General features: G+C 48.7%; 1 protein-coding gene across 3 annotated transcripts in view; it reads left to right on the top strand.

The window, feature by feature from the left end:
• The window catches only part of LOC121554985 (serine/threonine-protein phosphatase 6 regulatory ankyrin repeat subunit B), a 68,549-nt gene that overhangs the window by 23,376 nt on the left and 24,713 nt on the right, over nt 1-20,460 (top strand). For all 3 annotated transcript variants that reach the window (XM_041868728.2, XM_041868727.2, XM_041868730.2), the window contains exons 5-7: nt 4,220-4,420; nt 5,117-5,204; nt 17,457-17,599. In XM_041868728.2, the coding sequence (XP_041724662.1) occupies nt 4,220-4,420; nt 5,117-5,204; nt 17,457-17,599 (432 nt within the window). The remainder of the gene's footprint in view (nt 1-4,219; nt 4,421-5,116; nt 5,205-17,456; nt 17,600-20,460) is intronic.

The following is a 20,460-nucleotide window of genomic DNA, read 5'->3' as shown; positions in this document are numbered from 1 at the left end:
GAGAGGACGGCGAGGAGAGTAGAGGACGGGCGAGGAGAGAGGAGAGGACAGGCGAGGAGAGGCGAGGAGAGGAGAGGCGAGGAGAGGAGAGGACGGGCGAGGAGAGGACGGGCGAGGAGAGGACGGGCGAGGAGAGGTCAGGCGAGGAGAGGAGAGAACAGGCGAGGAGAGGACGGCGAGGAGAGGAGAGGACAGGAGAGGCGAGGAGAGGCGAGGCGAGGCGAGGACAGGCGAGGAGAGGAGAGGACGGGCGAGGAGAGGAGAGGACGGGCGAGGATAGGACAGGCGAGGTGAGGACAGGCGATGAGATGAGAGGACAGGCGAGGAGAGGACAGCGAGGCGAGGAGAGGACAGGCGAGGAAAGGTCAGGCGAGGCGAGGAGAGGACAGGAGAGGAGAGGACAGGAGAGGAGAGGACAGGCGAGGAGAGGACAGGCGAGGGAAGGAGAGGACAGGCGAGGGAAGGATATGACAGGCGAGGAGAGGACAGGCGAGGAGAGGACAGGCGAGGAGAGGAGAGGACAGGCGAGGAGAGGAAAGGACAGGTGAGGAGAGGAGAGGTCAGGCGAGGAAAGGTCAGGCGAGGAGAGGACAGGCGAGGAGAGGACAGGCGAGGAGAGGAGAGGACGGGCGAGGAGAGGACAGGCAAGGGGAGGACAGGCGAGGAGAGGACAGGCGAGGAGAGGAGAGGACGGGCGAGGAGAGGACAGGCGAGGAGGGGACAGGCGAGGAGAGGATGGGAAAGGAGAGGAGAGGACAGGCGAGGAGAGGACAGGCAAGGAGAGGACAGGCAAGGAGAGGAGAGGACAGGCTTGGAGAGGAGAGGACAGGCGAGGAAAGGTCAGGCGAGGAGAGGACAGGCGAGGAGAGGAGAGGAGAGGACAGGCGAGGCGAGGAGAGGACAGGCGAGGCAAGGAGAGGACAGGCGAGGAGAGGACAGGAGAGGAGAGGACGGGCGAGGAGGGGAGAGGACGGGCGAGGAGAGGACAGGCGAGGAGAGGACAGGCGAGGAGAGGAGAGGACAGGCGAGGACGGCGAGGAGAGGACAGGAGAGGACAGGAGAGGAGAGGAGAGGACGGGCGAGGAGAGGAGAGGACGGGCGAGGAGAGGAGAGGAGAGGACGGGGCGAGGAGAGGAGAGGACAGGCGAGGAGAGGACAGGCGAGGAGAGGCGAGGAGAGGACAGGCGAGGAGAGGAGAGGACGGGCGAGGAGAGGACGGCGAGGAGAGGACAGGCGAGGAGAGGACAGGCGAGGAGAGGAGAGAACAGGCGAGGAGAGGACGGCGAGGAGAGGAGAGGACAGGCGAGGAGAGGAGAGGACAGGCGAGGAGAGGACAGGCGAGGCGAGGAGAGGAAAGGACGGGCGAGGATAGGACAGGCGAGGTGAGGACAGGCGAGGAGATGAGAGGACAGGCGAGGAGAGGACAGCGAGGCGAGGAGAGGACAGGCGAGGAGAGGACAGGAGAGGACGGGAGAGGAGAGGACGGGCGAGGAGAGGACAGGACAGGCGAGGAGAGGACAGGCAAGGAGAGGAGAGGACAGGCAGGGAGAGGAGAGGACGGGAGAGGAGAGGACGGGCGAGGAGAGGAGAGGAGAGGACGGGCGAGGAGAGGACAGGCGAGGAGAGGACAGGCAAGGAGAGGAGAGGACGGGCAGGGAGAGGAGAGGAGAGGACGGGAGAGGAGAGGACGGGCGAGGAGAGGACGGGAGAGGAGAGGACGGGCGAGGCGAGGACAGGAGAGGAGAGGACGGGCGAGGAGAGGACAGGCGAGGCGAGGACAGGCGAGGAGAGGACAGGTGAGGAGAGGACAGGCGAGGAGAGGACAGGAGAGGAGAGGACAGGCGAGACGAGGAGAGGAGAGGCGAGACGAGGAGAGGAGAGGCGAGGAGAGGAGAGGCGAGGAGAGGACAGGAGAGTAGAGTAGAGCAGAGGAGAGGACAGGAGAGGAGAGGAGCTGAGAGGAGAAGCGAGGAACTGAGAGGAGAGGACAGGAGAGCAGAGGACAGGAGAGGACAGGAGAGGAGAGGAGAGCAGAGCAGAGGAGAGGAGAGGAGCTGAGAGGAGAAGACAGGCGAGGAGAGCACAGGAGAGCAGAGGAGAGGCGAGGAGAGGAGCTGAGAGGAGAGGAGAGGAGAGAAGCTGAGAGGAGAGAAGCTGAGAGGAGAGAAGCTGAGAGGAGAGAAGCTGAGAGGAGAAGAGCTGAGAGGAGAGGAGAGGAGCTGAGAGGAGAGGAGCTGAGAGGAGAGGAGCTGAGAGGAGAGGAGCTGAGAGGAGAGCACACTCAGCTATAATCACCAGTCTGACCATCGTCCACCACTCTCTGCTCTGAGTGCCAGTCAGTTAGGAATGCAGTGGCAGTAGCACACAGCATTGAACACAGAACCAGACCCCTAACAGAGCCATAGCAATCTGTCAACACAGCCAACACAATACCTTGTGTCAGTCCCCTGGATTCAAACTAGAATAGCTTAGGATCGACTGTATGTAAGTAATTCAAACTTGTTAACTCTCGCAAGGCTGCTGGCCCAGACGGCATCCCTAGCCGCGCCCTCAGAGCATGTGCAGACCAGCTGGCTGTTGTGTTTTCTGACATTTTCAATCTCTCTCTAGCTCAGACCGCTATCCCCGCCTGCTTCAAGGTGTCCACTATCATCCCCGTGCCCAAGAAAGGGAAAGTAACTGAACTGAATGACTACCGTCCCATAGTACTCACCTCCGTCATCATGAAGTGCTTCGAGAGGCTAGTCAAAGACCACAACACCTCCTCCCTCCCCGACACACTCGACCCGCTCCAATTCGCCTACCACATCCTCATCAACGGGGAGATGGTCAAAAATGTCATGTTTCTCGGCGTTCACATTTCCAAGAAGCTGAAATGGTAAAACCACACGGACACCATGGTGAAGAAGGCACGTCAGCGACTCTTCAACCTCAGGATGCTGAAGAAATTCGGCCTGTCCAAGAGGGCCCTCACAGTGTTCTACAGGAGCACCATCGAGAGCATACTGTCGGGCTGCATCATGGCCTGGTACGTCAACTCCACCGTCGCAGACCTCAAGGCGCTACAGAGGATGGTGCGCTCGGCCGAGCGCACCTATGGGTGCACACTGCCTGCCCTCCACCAGGTGTCGCAGGAAGGCCAAGAAGATCATCAGGGACCTGAGCCACACGAGCCATGGCCTGTTCTCCCCGCTTCCTTCACTCCGATGCAGGCAGTACAGGAGCATCAGGGCGATAACTGGAAGACAGGCCAATAGCTTCTTCCCCCAGACCCAGGCTGCTGAATAGCCACTAGGCAGCTAGCTATCTGCTCCCCCTGTCCCCCTGCCCCCCGGATTTCCTTTTTTATTACTGTTCCATCCACTTCTCACTTCCCCCCCTGCTGCTCCCCCTATGGACGTTCCCCAACCAACTCTTCCCCTACCCCCACCACCCAACGGTCATTTACCATTGCTACAGTTGCAAATGTGTATATATTATTATTATTATTATTATTATTATTGTTACTATCCATATTTTGACCAGCACTGTGCATAAGATTTTCACTGTACCCTGCAGTTACATCTGCATCCCTGTACATGTGACTAATAAACTCAATCTAATCTCTAATCTAATCTACTTAACCACTTAGAGGGCAAGGTAAACGCCAGTAAATACACAGACATTCTGAGGGTCCTTCAACCTATGGTGAATCATTTCTATCCTGATGGGAGTGGATGGCAATCCCCTGTCCACAGGGCACGAGGGGTCACTGAATGGTTTGATGAGCATGAAAACAATGTAAACAATATGCCATGGCCGTCTCAGTCTCCAGATCTCAACCCAATTGAACACTTATGGGAGATTCTGGAGCGGCGCCTGAGACAGAGTTTTCCACCACCATTAATAAAACACCAAATGATGGAATTTCTTGTGGAAGAATGGTGTCGCATCCCTCCAATAGAGTTCCAGACACTTGTAGAATCTATGCCAAAGCGCATTGAAGCTGTTCTGGCGGCTTGTGGCCCAGCGCCCTGTTAAGACACTTTATATTGGTGTTTCCTTTATTTTGGAAGTTACCTGTACATTCATGAGTGTTTAGAGGCATTTCCTGTACACATGTTCTTCTGTCTATGCTGCTTACACACGTTTCCTACAAACACACACACACACACACACACACACACGTCTCTACTCTCCTCACACATGTCTCGTGCTGTTTTAACACACTGCTCTTCAGGAGGCGGTTCGTGTGCTGATTCGTCACTCTGCTGACGTGAACGCGCGGGATAAGAACTGGCAGACGCCGCTTCACGTTGCCGCGGCCAACAAGGCCCTGCGCTGCGCTGAGGTCATCATCCCCCTGCTGAGCAGCGTCAACGTGTCAGACCGCGGGGGGCGCACCGCCCTGCACCACGCCGCCCTCAACGGGCACACTGAGGTACTACAGGTGACGGGGTCACATCTATTATTTACATCTCTTATTTACATCGATACATCTACTCCGTTAGGCCCAGGACCAATTCAGGAAGTGAACTAAAATTCCAATTCGAAATTGGAAATGCAATTGACCCTGACACTCACATGCTCAGTCCCAAATCAACCCTTACTGAGACTATCACCTAGGTACACTAGTGAGGGATGACAACTGTATTAAAATATTGTTGTGTCCAGAAATAAACACTCCAACACAAGCGTCATGATAGGTGGTAGATGTAAAGTCATACAGGCATATACTGGAATAATTGTTGTTTTAGCTTAAACACTAGTCAGATTGACGTCGTATTTAGAATGCTTATATAAAGAGCCTCGCCCACACTTGGCCCCTACGATGGACGCACGCACATACACACACACACCTGAGTCACCACCGGCTGCTTGCTGAGACTGACACACAACGCTCACACACTTCCTCCTCCCTCCATCCTCCCTCCTCCCTCCTTCCTCCTCCCTCCTCCTCCCTCCTCCCTTCCTCCTCCCTTCCTCCTCCCTCCTCCCTTCCTCCTCCCTCCCTCCTTCCTCCTCCCTCCCTCCTCCCTCCTCCCTCCTCCCTCCTTCCTTCCTCCCTTCCTCCTCCCTCCCTCCTTCCTCCTTCCCGCTCTCTTTTGTTTCACTCTCTTTCTCCCCTCTATTTCAGATGGTTAACCTGCTACTGGCTAAGGGAGCCAACATCAATGCCTTCGATAAGAAAGATGGCCGTGCCTTGCACTGGGCAGCTTATATGGGTGAGACATATAGGCATTATATATATGTACAGTGGGGGAAAAAAGTATTTAGTCAGCCACCAATTGTGCAAGTTCTCCCACTTAAAAATATGAGAGAGGCCTGTAATTTTCATCATAGTACACGTCAACTATGACAGACAAATTGAGAAAAAGAAATCCAGAAAATTACATTGTAGGATTTTTAATGAATTTATTTGCAAATTATGGTGGAAAATAAGTATTTGGTCACCTACAAACAAGCAAGATTTCTGGCTCTCAAAGACCTGTAACTTCTTCTTTAAGAGGCTCCTCTGTCCTCCACTCGTTACCTGTATTAATGGCACCTGTTTGAACTTGTTATCAGTATAAAAGACACCTGTCCACAACCTCAAACAGTCACACTCCAAACTCCACTATGGCCAAGACCAAAGAGCTGTCAAAGGACACCAGAAACAAAATTGTAGACCTGCACCAGGCTGGGAAGACTGAATCTGCAATAGGTAAGCAGCTTGGTTTGAAGAAATCAACTGTGGGAGCAATTATTACGAAATGGAAGACATACAAGACCACTGATAATCTCCCTCGATCTGGGGCTCCACGCAAGATCTCACCCCGTGGGGTCAAAATGATCACAAGAACGGTGAGCAAAAATCCCAGAACCACACGGGGGGGACCTAGTGAATGACCTGCAGAGAGCTGGGACCAAAGTAACAAAGCCTACCATCAGTAACACACTACGCCCCAGGGACTCAAATCCTGCAGTGCCAGACGTGTCCCCCCTGCTTAAGCCAGTACATGTCCAGGCCTGTCTGAAGTTTGCTAGAGTGCATTTGGATGATCCAGAAGAGGATTGGGAGAATGTCATATGGTCAGATGAAACCAAAATAGAACTTTTTGGTAAAAACTCAACTCGTCGTGTTTGGAGGACAAAGAATACTGAGTTGCATCCAAAGAACACCATACCTACTGTGAAGCATGGGGGTGGAAACATCATGCTTTGGGGCTGTTTTCTGCAAAGGGACCAGGACGACTGATCCATGTAAAGGAAAGAATGAATGGGGCCATGTATCGTGAGATTTTGAGTGAAAACCTCCTTCCATCAGCAAGGGCATTGAAGATGAAACGTGGCTGGGTCTTTCAGCATGACAATGATCCCAAACACACCGCCCGGCAACGAAGCAGTGGCTTCGTAAGAAGCATTTCAAGGTCCTGGAGTGGCCTAGCCAGTCTCCAGATCTCAACCCCATAGAAAATCTTTGGAGGGAGTTGAAAGTCTGTGTTGCCCAGCGACAGCCCCAAAACATCACTGCTCTAGAGGAGATCTGCATGGAGGAATGGGCCAAAATACCAGCAACAGTGTGTGAAAACCTTGTGAAGACTTACAGAAAACGTTTGACCTGTGTCATTGCCAACAAAGGGTATATAACAAAGTATTGAGAAACTTTTGTTATTGACCAAATACTTATTTTCCACCATAATTTGCAAATAAATTCATAAAAAATCCTACAATGTGATTTTCTGGATTATTTTTTCTGATTTTGTCTGTCATAGTTGACGTGTACCTATGATGAAAATTACAGGCCTCTCTCATCTTTTTAAGTGGGAGAACTTGCACAATTGGTGGCTGACTAAATACTTTTTTCCCCCACTGTATCTGTCTGTGCCAAGTCTGCCTCAGGCATTCATATCTTTCTTCCGTGAAATGGAAATAATATGTTTTCAGAAATCACTGAGTCACCTAATAGTCAGAGAACTGAGCCAAACAACATTGGTTGCTTCCTTCTGGGATTACTCGTATTGCTGAAAATGTTATGGAAACATGATGGTTTTGAATGGTTACTTTCTTGTTAGATAACCTCACACTTTCAGTTATTTGAAAAGGAAATCATCTCCCAAATATCACTATTTCTAAAACAAACCATAGAAAGTTGGTTGCAATTTCAATTTAATCCTCCAGAAACGAAAGAACAAATAATGCAACCAATATTGTGGTTAAACTCAAATATACTAATTGATAAAAAACCATTTTGTTTGGACAAAATGTTTAAAAAAGTATAATCTTCGTAAATAATATCATCGGTAGGACTGGTGGCGTTATGTCGCACATGCAGCTAACAAAAACATATGGAAATGTCTGCTCTACCCAAAATTACAACCAAATAATTGCAGCATTACCGCAAAAATGGAAGAGGGAAGTGGGAAAATGTAAGGAACTTGTCTGTCGGCCCTGCATTGAAGAACATAATTGGTTAAAGAAAACTGTGATAAATAAAAAAGTATACCAGTTTCATTTAAGGACAAAATGATTGACAGCCGTCCCATATAGATTGCAAAATAGTTGGGAAGAGATTTTTGACGTACCGATCCCATGGCATAGTGTTTATGAACTGATACGCAAAACGACGGCGGATTCAAAACTTAGAATTTTTCAATTTAAATTATTATATAAAATTCTTGCTACCAATAGAATCTTCCCAGCTCTGCAGATTTTGCTGCGAAGAGACAGAATCATTAGATCATTTGTTTTGGTACTGTCCATTTGTAGCTTGTTTTTGGACACAGGTCCAGGAATGGCTAAAGGATTGCAATATTTACCTGGAGCTAACCCTGCAGATAGCATTACTGGGTGATCTGAAAAGTCATAGTCAATTTATCAATAATATAATAATACTTTTAGCAAAAATGTTTAGTTTCAATTTACAATCTGTAGAAACAATGAGAATAGAAAGGTTCAGAATTTTTGTAAAACATCACAGTACAAATATATGGCAAATAGAAATCCAATATGGATGGTGTTAAGAGATAGATGGGTGGTGTTGAAGGATGGGACTAATAACAATTAACAACAACTAATAACAACAAGATAACTAATAATGTAAGCATACTGTGTCCATAATAAGTACACTGCTCAAAAAAATAAAGGGAACACTTAAACAACACAATGTAACTCCAAGTCAATCACACTTCTGTGAAATCAAACTGTCCACTTAGGAAGCAACACTGATTGACAATACATTTCACATACTGTTGTGCAAATGGAATAGACAACAGGTGGAAATTATAGGCAATTAGCAAGACACCCCCAATAAAGGACTGGTTTTGCAGGTGGTGATCACAGACCACTTCTCAGTTCCTATGCTTCCTGGCTGATGTTTTGGTCACTTTTGAATTGCTGGTGGTGCTTTACATTTACATTTACGTCATTTAGCAGACGCTCTTATCCAGAGCGACTTACAAATTGGTGCATTCACCTTATAGCCAGTGGGATAACCACTTTACAAGTATTTTTTTATTTTTTTTTATTTTTTTGGGGGTGGGGTAGAAGGATTACTTTATCCTATCCCAGGTATTCCTTAAAGAGGTGGGGTTTCAAATGTCTCCGGAACTGTGCTTCCGCAGAGGTAGGGGAGCCAGCAGGCCAGAGGTGGATGAATGCAATGCCCTCGTTTGGGTGTAGGGACTGATCAGAGCCTGAAGGTACGGAGGTGCCGTTCCCCTCACAGGCCCGTTAGGCAAGCACCATGGTCTTGTAGCAGATGCGAGCTTCAACTGGAAGCCAGTGGAGTGTGCGGAGGAGTGGGGTGACGTGAGAGAACTTGGGAAGGTTGAACACCAGACGGGCTGCGGCATTCTGGATGAGTTGTAGGGGTTTAATGGCACAGGCAGGGAGCCCAGCCAACAGCGAGTTGCAGTAATCCAGACGGGAGATGACAAGTTCCTGGATTAGGACCTGTGCCGCTTCCTGTGTAAGGCAGGGTCGTACTCTCCGAATGTTGTAGAGCATGAACCTACAGGATCGGGTCACCGCCTTGATGTTAGCGGAGAATGACAGGGTGTTGTCCAGGGTCACGCCAAGGCTCTTCGCACTCTGGGAGGAGGACACAACGGAGTTGTCAACCGTGATGGCGAGATCATGGAACGGGCAGTCCTTCCCCGGGAGGAAGTGCAGCTCCGTCTTGCCAAGGTTCACCTTGAGGTGGTAATCCGTCATCCATACTGATATGTCTGCCAGACATGCAGAGATGCGATTCGCCACCTGGTTATCAGAAGGAGGAAAGGAGAAGATTAGTTGTGTGTCGTCTGCGTAGCAATGATAGGAGAGGCCATGTGAGGATATGACAGAGCCAAGTGACTTGGTGTATAGCGAGAATAGGAGAGGGCCTAGAACTGAGCCCTGGGGGACACCAGTGGTGAGAGCACGTGGTGCGGAGACAGCTTCTCGCCATGCCACTTGGTAGGAGCGACCGGTCAGGTAGGACGCAATCCAAGAGTGAGCCGCGCCGGAGATGCCCAGCTCGGAGAGGGTGGAGAGGAGGTTCTGATGGTTCACAGTATCAAAGGCAGCAGACAGGTCTAGAAGGACAAGAGCAGAGGAGAGAGAGTTAGCTTTAGCAGTGCGGAGAGCCTCCGTGACACAGAGAAGAGCAGTCTCAGTTGAATGACCAGTCTTGAAACCTGACTGGTTTGGATCAAGAAGATCATTCTGAGATAGATAGCAAGAGAGTTGGCTAGAGACGGCACGCTCAATAGTTTTGGAGAGAAAAGAAAGAAGGGATACTGGTCTGTAGTTGTTGACATCAGAGTGTTGGTTTTTTGAGAAGGGGTGCAACTCTCGCTCTCTTGAAGACGGAAGGGACATAGCCAGCGGTCAAGGATGAGTTGATCAGCGAGGTGAGGTAACGGAGAAGGTCACCGGAGATGGTCTGGAGAAGAGAGGAGAGGATAGGGTCAAGCGGGCAGGTTGTTGGGCGGCCGGCCGTCACAAGTCGCAAGATTTTATCTGGAGAGAGAGGGGAGAAAGAAGTCAAAGCATAAGGTAGGGCAGTGTGAGCAGGACCAGCAGTGTCATTTAACTTAACAAACGAGGATCGGATGTCGTCAACCTTCTTTTCAAAATGGTTGACGAAGTCATCCACAGAGAGGGAGGAGGGGGGAGGGGGAGGAGGATTCAGCAGGGAGGAGAAGGTGGCAAAGAGCTTCCTAGGGTTAGAGGCAGATGCTTGGAATTTAGAGTGGTAGAAAGTGGCCTTAGCAGCAGAAACAGATGAAGAAAATGTAGAGAAGAGGGAGTGAAAAGATGCCAGGTCCGCAGGGAGTCTAGTTTTCCTCCATTTCCGCTCGGCTGCCCGGAGCCCTGTTCTGTGAGCTCGCAATGAGTAATCAAGCCACGGCGCTGGAGGGGAGGACCGAGCCGGCAGGGAGGATAGGGGACATAGAGAGTCAAAGGATGCAGAAAGGGAGGAGAGGAGGGTTGAGGAGGCAGAATCAGGAGATTGGAGGGAGAAGGATTGAGCAGAGGGAAGAGATGATAGGATGGAAGAGGAGAGAGTAGCGGGAGAGAGAGAGCGAAGGTTGCGACGGCGCATTACCATCTGAGTAGGGGCAGAGTGAGTAGTGTTGGAGGAGAGCGAGAGAGAAAAGGATACAAAGTAGTGGTCGGAGACATGGAGGGGAGTTGCAGTGAGATTAGTAGAAGAACAGCATCTAGTAAAGATGAGGTCAAGCGTATTGCCTGCCTTGTGAGTAGGGGGGGGTGAGAGTGTGAGGTCAAAAGAGGAGAGGAGTGGAAAGAAGGATGCAGAGAGAAATGAGTCAAAGGTAGACATAGGGAGGTTGAAGTCCCCCAGAACTGTGAGGGGTGAGCCATCCTCAGGAAAGGAACTTATCAAGGCGTCATGCTCATTGATGAACTCTCCAAGGTTCATCAATGGTGGTAGCATGAGACAGAGTCTACAACCCACACAAGTGGCTCAGGTAGTGCAGCTCATCCAGGATGGCACATCAATGCGAGCTGTGGCAAGAAGGTTTGCTGTGTCTGTCAGCGTAGTGTCCAGAGCATGGAGGCGCTACCAGGAGACAGGCCAGTACATCAGGAGACGTGGAGGAGGCCGTAGGAGGGCAACAACCCAGCAGCAGGACTGCTACCTCCGCCTTTGTGCAAGGAGGAGCAGGAGGAGCACTGCCAGAGCCCTGCAAAATGACCTCCAGCAGGACACAAATGTGCATGTGTCTGCTCAAACGGTCAGAAACAGACTCCATGAGGGTGGTATGAGGGCCCGACGTCCACAGGTGGGGGTTGTGCTTACAGCCCAACACCGTGCAGGACGTTTGGCATTTGCCAGAGAACACCAAGATTGGCAAATTCGCCACTGGCGCCCTGTGCTCTTCACAGATGAAAGCAGGTTCACACTGAGCACGTGACAGATGTGACAGAGTCTGGAGACGCCGTGGAGAACGTTCTGGTGCATGCAACATCCTCCAGCATGACCGGTTTGGCGGTGGGTCAGTCATGGTGTGGGGTGGCATTTCTTTGGGGGGCCGCACAGCCCTCCATGTGCTCGCCGGAGGTAGCCTGACTGCCATTAGGTACCGAGATGAGATCCTCAGACCCCTTGTGAGACCATATGCTGGTGCGGTTGGCCCTGGGTTCTTCCTAATGCAAGACAATGCTAAACCTCATGTGGCTGGAGTGTGTCAGCAGTTCCTGCAAGAGGAAGGCATTGATGCAATGGACTGGCCCGCCCGTTCCCCAGACCTGAATCCAATTGAGCACATCTGGGACATCATGTCTCTCTCCATCCACCAACGCCACGTTGCACCACAGACTGTCCAGGAGTTGGCGGATGCTTTAGTCCCTCAGGAGACCATCCGCCACCTCATCAGGAGCATGACCAGGCGTTGTAGGGAGGTCATACAGGCACGTGGAGGCCACACACACTACTGAGCCTCATTTTGACTTGTTTTAAGGACATTACATCAAAGTTGGATCAGCCTGTAGTGTGGTTTTCCACTCTAATTTTGAGGGTGACTCCAAATCCAGACCTCCATGGGTTGATACATTTGATTTCCATTGATAATTTTTGTGTGATTTTGCAAACCGGATGGACATCATGAAAATGATCGGAGAGGTTGAGGGTAGAGGAAGTTCAGGAGTAAAAACAAACAAAATATAATTATTGTAAAATTGACTGTGTCCATAAAATGTATATAGTATGTATAAGCTGGAAGTAGAGGCCTAAGCATTGTTGTTCACTAGTTTACTCCAATTAGGGAAGGGGTGGTGGGGTTGGAAAGTAATAAAGGGAAATATATATTTTTTAAAGGAAATGTATATGTATATGTATGTGTATGTATATATGTATGTATGTGTATATGTACAGTGAGGGAAAAAAGTATTTGATCCCCTGCTGATTTTGTACGTTTGCCCACTGACAAAGAAATGATCAGTCTATAATTTTAATGGTAGGTTTATTTGAACAGTGAGAGACAGAATAACTACAAAAAAATCCAGAAAAACGCATGTCAAAAATGTTATAAATTGATTTGCATTTTAATGAGGGAAATACGTATTTGACCCCCCCTCAATCAGAAAGATTTCTGGCTCCCAGGTGTCTTTTATACAGGTAACGAGTTGAGATTAGGAGCACACTCTTAAAGGGAGTGCTCCTGTTCTCAGCTTGTTACCTGTATAAAAGACACCTGTCCACAGAAGCAATCAATCAGATTCCAAACTCTCCACCATGGGCAAGACCAAAGAGCTCTCCAAGGATGTCAGGGACAAGATTGTAGACCTACACAAGGCTGGAATGGGCTACAAGACCATCGCCAAGCAGCTTGGTGAGAAGGTGACAACAGTTGGTGCGATTATTCGCAAATGGAAGAAACACAAAATAACAGTCAATCTCCCTTGGCCTGGGGCTCCATGCAAGATCTCACCTCGTGGAGTTGCAATGATCATGAGAACGGTGAGGAATCAGCCCAGAACTACACGGGATGATCTTGTCAATGATCTCAAGGCAGCTGGGACCATAGTCACCAAGAAAACAATTGGTAACACACTACGCCGTGAAGGACTGAAATCCTGCAGCGCCCGCAAGGTCCCCCTACTCAAGAAAGCACATATACAGGCCCATCTGAAGTTTGCCAATGAACATCTGAATGATTCAGAGGAGAACTGGGTGAAAGTGTTGTGGTCAGATGAGACCAAAATCGAGCTCTTTGGCATCAACTCAACTCGCTGTGTTTGGAGGAGGAGGAGGAATGCTGCCTATGACCCCAAGAACATCATCCCCACCGTCAAACATTGAGGTGGAAACATTATGCTTTGGGGGTGTTTTTCTGCTAAGGGGACAGGACAACTTCACCGCATCAAAGGGACGATGGACGGGGCCATGTACCATAAAATCTTGGGTGAGAACCTCTTTCCCTCAGCCAGGGCATTGAACATGGGTCGTGGATGGGTATTCCAGCATGACAATGACCCAAAACAGACAGCCAAGGCAACAAAGGAGTGGCTCAAGAAGAAGTACATTAAGGTCCTGGAGTGGCCTAGCCAGTCTCCAGACCTTAATCCCATAGAAAATCTATGGAGGGAGCTGAAGGTTCGAGTTGCCAAACGTCAGGCTCAAAACCTTAATGACTTGGAGAAGATCTGCAAAGAGGAGTGGGACAAAATCCCTCCTGAGATGTGTGCAAACCTGGTGGCCAACTACAAGAAACGTTTGACCTCTGTGATTGCCAACAAGTGTTTTGCCACCCAGTACTAAGTCATGTTTTGCAGAGGGGTCAAATACTTATTTCACTCATTAAAATGCAAAATAAATGTATAACATTTTTGACATGCGTTTTTCTCGATTTTTTTGTTGTTATTCTGTCTCTCACTGTTCAAATAAACCTACCATTAAAATGATAGACTGATCATGTCTTTGTCAGTGGGCAAATGTACAAAATCAGCAGGGGATCAAATACTTTTTTCCCTCACTGTATGTATGTATATATATACAGTGGGGAGAACAAGTATTTGATACACTGCCGATTTTGCAGGTTTTCCTACTTACAAAGCATGTAGAGGTCTGTAATTTTTATCATAAGTACACTTCAACTGTGAGTGACGGAATCTAAAACAAAAATCCAGAAAATTAATTTGCATTTTATTGCATGACAAGTATTTGATACATCAGAAAAGCAGAACTTAATATTTGGTACAGAAACCTTTGTTTGCAATTACAGAGGTCATACGTTTCCTGTAGGTCTTGACCAGGTTTGCACACACTGCAGCAGGGATTTTGGCCCACTCCTCCATACAGACCTTCTCCAGATCCTTCAGGTTTCGGGGCTGTTGCTGTGCAATACGGACTTTCAGCTCCCTCCAAAGATTTTCTATTGGGTTCAGGTGCAGGCTAGGCCACTCCAGGACCTTGAGATGCTTCTTACGGAGCCACTCCTTAGTTGCCCTGGCTGTGTGTTTCGGGTCGTTGTCATGCTGGAAGACCCAGCCACGACCCATCTTCAATGCTCTTACTGAGGGAAGGAGGTTGTTGGCCAAGATCTCGCGATACATGGCCCCATCCATCCTCCCCTCAATATGGTGCAGTCGTCCTGTCCCCTTTGCAGAAAAGCATCCCCAAAGAATGATCTTTCCACCTCCATGCTTCACGGTTGGGATGGTGTTCTTGGGGTTGTACTCATCCTTCTTCTTCCTCCAAACACGGCGAGTGGAGTTTAGACCAAAAAGCTCTATTTTTGTCTTATCAGACCACATGACCTTCTTCCATTCCTCCTCTGGATCATCCAGATGGTCATTGGCAAACTTCAGACGGGCCTGGACATGCGCTGCCTTGAGCAGGGGGACCTTGCATGCGCTGCAGGATTTTAATCCATGACGGCGTAGTGTGTTACTAATGGTTTTCTTTGAGACTGTGGTCCCAGCTCTCTTCAGGTCATTGACCAGGTCCTGCCGTGTAGTTCTGGGCTGATCCCTCACCTTCCTCATGATCATTGATGCCCCATGAGGTGAGATCTTGCATGGAGCCCCAGACCGAGGGTGATTGACCGTCATCTTGAACTTCTTCCATTTTCTAATAATTGTGCCAACAGTTGTTGCCTTCTCACCAAGCTGCTTGCCTATTGTCCTGTAGCCCATCCCAGCCTTGTGCAGGTCTACAATTTTATCCCTGATGTCCTTACACAGCTCTCTGGTCTTGGCCATTGTGGAGAGGTTGGAGTCTGTTTGATTGAGTGTGTGGACAGGTGTCTTTTATACAGGTAACGAGTTCAAACAGGTGCAGTTAATACAGGTAATGAGTGGAGAACAGGAGGGCTTCTTAAAGAAAAACTAACAGGTCTGTGAGATCTGGAATTCTTACTGGTTGGTAGGTGATCAAATACTTATGTCATGCAATAAAATGCAAATTAATTACTTAAAAATCATACAATGTGATTTTCTGGATTTTTGTTTTAGATTCCGTCTCTCACAGTTGAAGTGTACCTATGATAAAAATTACAGACCTCTACATGCTTTATAAGTAGGAAAACCTGCAAAATCGGCAGTGTATCAAATACTTGTTCTCCCCACTGTATATATAAATATTTGCGAGAGAAAAAAACATGGGGAATTGGAAGTGATGCAGACAATTACATTGATGGAAGTTACAATCTATCTGCAATATTAAAGCTGATCCACCCCCTAATAAAGGAATACCTGGAATAGTATGAAGTAATCCTTCTTCCCCCACCCCCCATAAAAAAAAAAGGTGGTTGTCCCACTGGCATCATAAGTTGAATTCACCAATTTGTAAGTCGCTCTGGATAAGAGTGTCTGCTAAATGATGTAAATGTAAAAATAAAAAAGATTACTTACGTTTTTGAACATACAGTACCAGTCAAAAGTTTGGACACACCTACTCATTCAAGGGTTTTTCTTAATGTTTTACTATTTTCTACATTGTAGAATAATAGTGAAGACATCAAAACTATGAAATAACACATATGGAATCATGTAGTAACCAAAGAAGTGTTAAACAAATCAAAATATATTTTATATTTGAGATTCTTCAAAGTAGCCACCCTTTGCCTTGATGACAGCTTTGCACATCCTTGGCATTCTCTCAACCAGCTTCATGAGGTAGTTACCTGGAATGCATTTCAATTAACAGGTGTGCCTTGTTAAAAGTTAATTTGTGGAGTTTCTTTCCTTCTTAATGCATTTGAGCCAATTGATTATGTTGTGACAAGGTAGGGGTGGTATACAGAAGATAGCCCTATTTGGTAAAAGACCAAGTCCATATTATGGCAAGAACAGCTCAAATAAGCAAAGAGAAACGACAGTCCATCATTACTTTAAGACATGAAGGTCAGTCAATCCGGAAAATTTCAAGAAATGTGAAAGTTTCTTGGAAGTGCAGTCGCAAAAATCATCAAGCGCTATGATGAAACTGGCTCTCATGAGGACCGTCACAGGAATGGAAGCCCGGAGTTACCTCTACTGCAGAGGATAAGTTCATTAGAGTTAACTGCACCTCAGTTTGCAGCCCAAATAAATGCTTCACAGAGTTCAAGTAACAGACACATCTCAACATCAACTGTTCAGAGGAGACTGTGTGAATCAGGCCTTCATGGTCGAATTGCTACAAAGAAACCACTACTAAAGGACACCAATAAGAAGAAGAGACTTGCTTGGGCCAAGAAACACGAGCAATGGACATTAGACCGGTGGAAATCTGTCCTTTGGTCTGATTAATCCAAATGTGAGATTTTTGGTTCCAACCACCGTTTCTTTGTGAGACACCGAGAAGGTGAACGGATGATCTCCACATGTGTGGTTCCCATCGTGAAGCATGGAAAAGGAGGTGTGATGATGTGTGGGTGCTTTGCTGGTGACACAGCATTCTGCAGTGATACGCCATCCCATCTGGTTTGAGCTTAGTGGGACTATAATTTATTTTTCAAAAGGACAATGACCCAAAACACACCTCCAGGCTCTGTAAGGGCTATTTGACCAACAAGGAGAGTGATGGTGTGCTTCATCAGATGACCTGGCCTCAACAATCCCCCGACCTCAACCCAATTGAGATGGTTTGGGATGAGTTGGACCGCAGAGTGAAGGAAAAGCAGCCAACAAGTGCTCAGCATATATGGGAACTCCTTCAAGACTGTTGAAAAAGCATTCCAGGTGAAGCTGGTTGAGAGAATGCCAAGAGTGTGCAAAGCTGTCATCAAGGCAAAGGGTGGCTACTTTGAAGAATTTCAAATATAAAATATATTTTGCTTTGTTTAACACTTTTTTTGTTACTACATGATTACATATGTGTTATTTCATCGTTTTGATGTCTTCACTATTATTCTACAATGTAAAAAATATTACAAATAAAGAAAAACCCTTGAATGAGTAGGTGTGTCCAAAATCTTGACTGGTACTTTATGATATGATGGTAATATTTCTGTTTTTTAAATGGATGATTATACAGTGAGTGTGCTCTGGTGCTCCCCCTGCAGGACATCTGGATGTAGTCTGTCTGCTAGTCAGCCAGGGGGCAGAGGTCAGCTGTAAGGACAAGCGAGGTTACACCCCCCTACACACGGCCGCTTCTAACGGTCAGATCGCTGTGGTCAAACACCTGCTCAACCTGGCTGTGGAGGTACGGAGACACACGCACACACACATGGAGAGACACACATGGAGAGACACACACACACGGAGAGAGACACACACGGAGAGAGACACACACATGGAGAGAGACACACATGGAGAGACACACACACACGGAGAGACACACACATGGAGAGAGAGACACACACGGAGAGACACACACACGGAGAGAGACACACACACGGAGAGAGACACACACACGGAGAGAGACACACACACGGAGAGAGACACACACACGGAGAGAGACACACACGGAGAGAGACACACACGGAGAGAGACACACACGGAGAGAGACACACATGGAGAGACACACACACACGGAGAGAGACACACATGGAGAGACACACACACACGGAGAGAGACACACACAGAGAGAGACACACACGGAGAGAGACACACATGGAGAGACACACACACACGGAGAGAGACACACATGGAGAGACACACACACACGGAGAGAGACACACACGGAGAGAGACACACACATGGAGAGAGACACACACACGGAGAGAGACACACACGGAGAGAGACACACACGGAGAGAGACACACACACGGAGAGAGACACACACGGAGAGAGACACACACACGGAGAGAGACACACACGGAGAGAGACACACACACGGAGAGAGACACACACGGAGAGAGACACACACGGAGAGAGACACACACACGGAGAGAGACACATGGAGAGAGACACACATGGAGAGAGACACACACATGGAGAGAGACACACACATGGAGAGAGACACACACATGGAGAGAGACACACACATGGAGAGAGACACACACATGGAGAGAGACACACATGGAGAGAGACACACATGGAGAGAGACACACACATGGAGAGAGACATACACATGGAGAGAGACACACATGGAGAGAGACACACATGGAGAGAGACACACACATGGAGAGAGACACACACATGGAGAGAGACACACACATGGAGAGAGACACACATGGAGAGAGACACACACATGGAGAGAGACACACACATGGAGAGAGACACACATGGAGAGAGAGACACACATGGAGAGAGAGACACACATGGAGAGAGACACACACATGGAGAGAGACACACATGGAGAGAGACACACACATGGAGAGAGAGACACACATGGAGAGAGACACACATGGAGAGAGACACACATGGAGAGAGACACACTCATGGAGAGAGACACACACATGGAGAGAGACACACATGGAGAGAGACACACTCATGGAGAGAGACACACACATGGAGAGAGACACACATGGAGAGAGACACACTCATGGAGAGAGACACACACTTAAATAGTGTGGAGTATGATGATGACTTGTTCTCCGCTCCTCTGTGACACACATGGAGAGAGACACACATGGAGAGAGACACACATGGAGAGAGAGACACACATGGAGAGAGACACACTCATGGAGAGAGACACACACATGGAGAGAGACACACGCATGGAGAGAGAGACACACATGGAGAGAGACACACATGGAGAGAGACACACATGGAGAGAGAGACACACATGGAGAGAGACACACACACGGAGAGAGACACACATGGAGAGACACACACACACGGAGAGAGACACACACGGAGAGAGACACACACATGGAGAGAGACACACACACGGAGAGAGACACACACGGAGAGAGACACACACGGAGAGAGACACACACACGGAGAGAGACACACACGGAGCGAGACACACACACGGAGAGAGACACACACGGAGAGAGACACACACACGGAGAGAGACACACACGGAGAGAGACACACACGGAGAGAGACACACACACGGAGAGAGACACATGGAGAGAGACACACATGGAGAGAGACACACACATGGAGAGAGACACACACATGGAGAGAGACACACACATGGAGAGAGACACACACATGGAGAGAGACACACATGGAGAGAGACACACATGGAGAGAGACACACACATGGAGAGAGACATACACATGGAGAGAGACACACATGGAGAGAGACACACATGGAGAGAGACACACCCATGGAGAGAGACACACACATGGAGAGAGACACACACATGGAGAGAGACACACACATGGAGAGAGACACACATGGAGAGAGACACACTCATGGAGAGAGACACACACATGGAGAGAGACACACATGGAGAGAGACACACTCATGGAGAGAGACACACACTTAAATAGTGTGGAGTATGATGATGACTTGTTCTCCGCTCCTCTGTGACACACATGGAGAGAGACACACATGGAGAGAGACACACATGGAGAGAGAGACACACATGGAGAGAGACACACTCATGGAGAGAGACACACACATGGAGAGAGACACACGCATGGAGAGAGAGACACACATGGAGAGAGACACACATGGAGAGAGACACACATGGAGAGAGAGACACACATGGAGAGAGACACACACACGGAGAGAGACACACATGGAGAGAGACACACACACGGAGAGAGACACACACGGAGAGAGACACACACATGGAGAGAGACACACACACGGAGAGAGACACACACGGAGAGAGACACACACGGAGAGAGACACACACACGGAGAGAGACACACACGGAGCGAGACACACACACGGAGAGAGACACACACACGGAGAGAGACACACACGGAGAGAGACACACACGGAGAGAGACACACACACGGAGAGAGACACATGGAGAGAGACACACATGGAGAGAGACACACACATGGAGAGAGACACACACATGGAGAGAGACACACACATGGAGAGAGACACACACATGGAGAGAGACACACACATGGAGAGAGACACACATGGAGAGAGACACACATGGAGAGAGACACACACATGGAGAGAGACATACACATGGAGAGAGACACA

The sequence above is a fragment of the Coregonus clupeaformis genome, chromosome 40, assembly GCF_020615455.1.
Source record: "Coregonus clupeaformis isolate EN_2021a chromosome 40, ASM2061545v1, whole genome shotgun sequence".
Lineage (NCBI taxonomy): Eukaryota > Metazoa > Chordata > Actinopteri > Salmoniformes > Salmonidae > Coregonus > Coregonus clupeaformis.
This window is presented reverse-complemented; position numbering and strand designations above follow the sequence as displayed.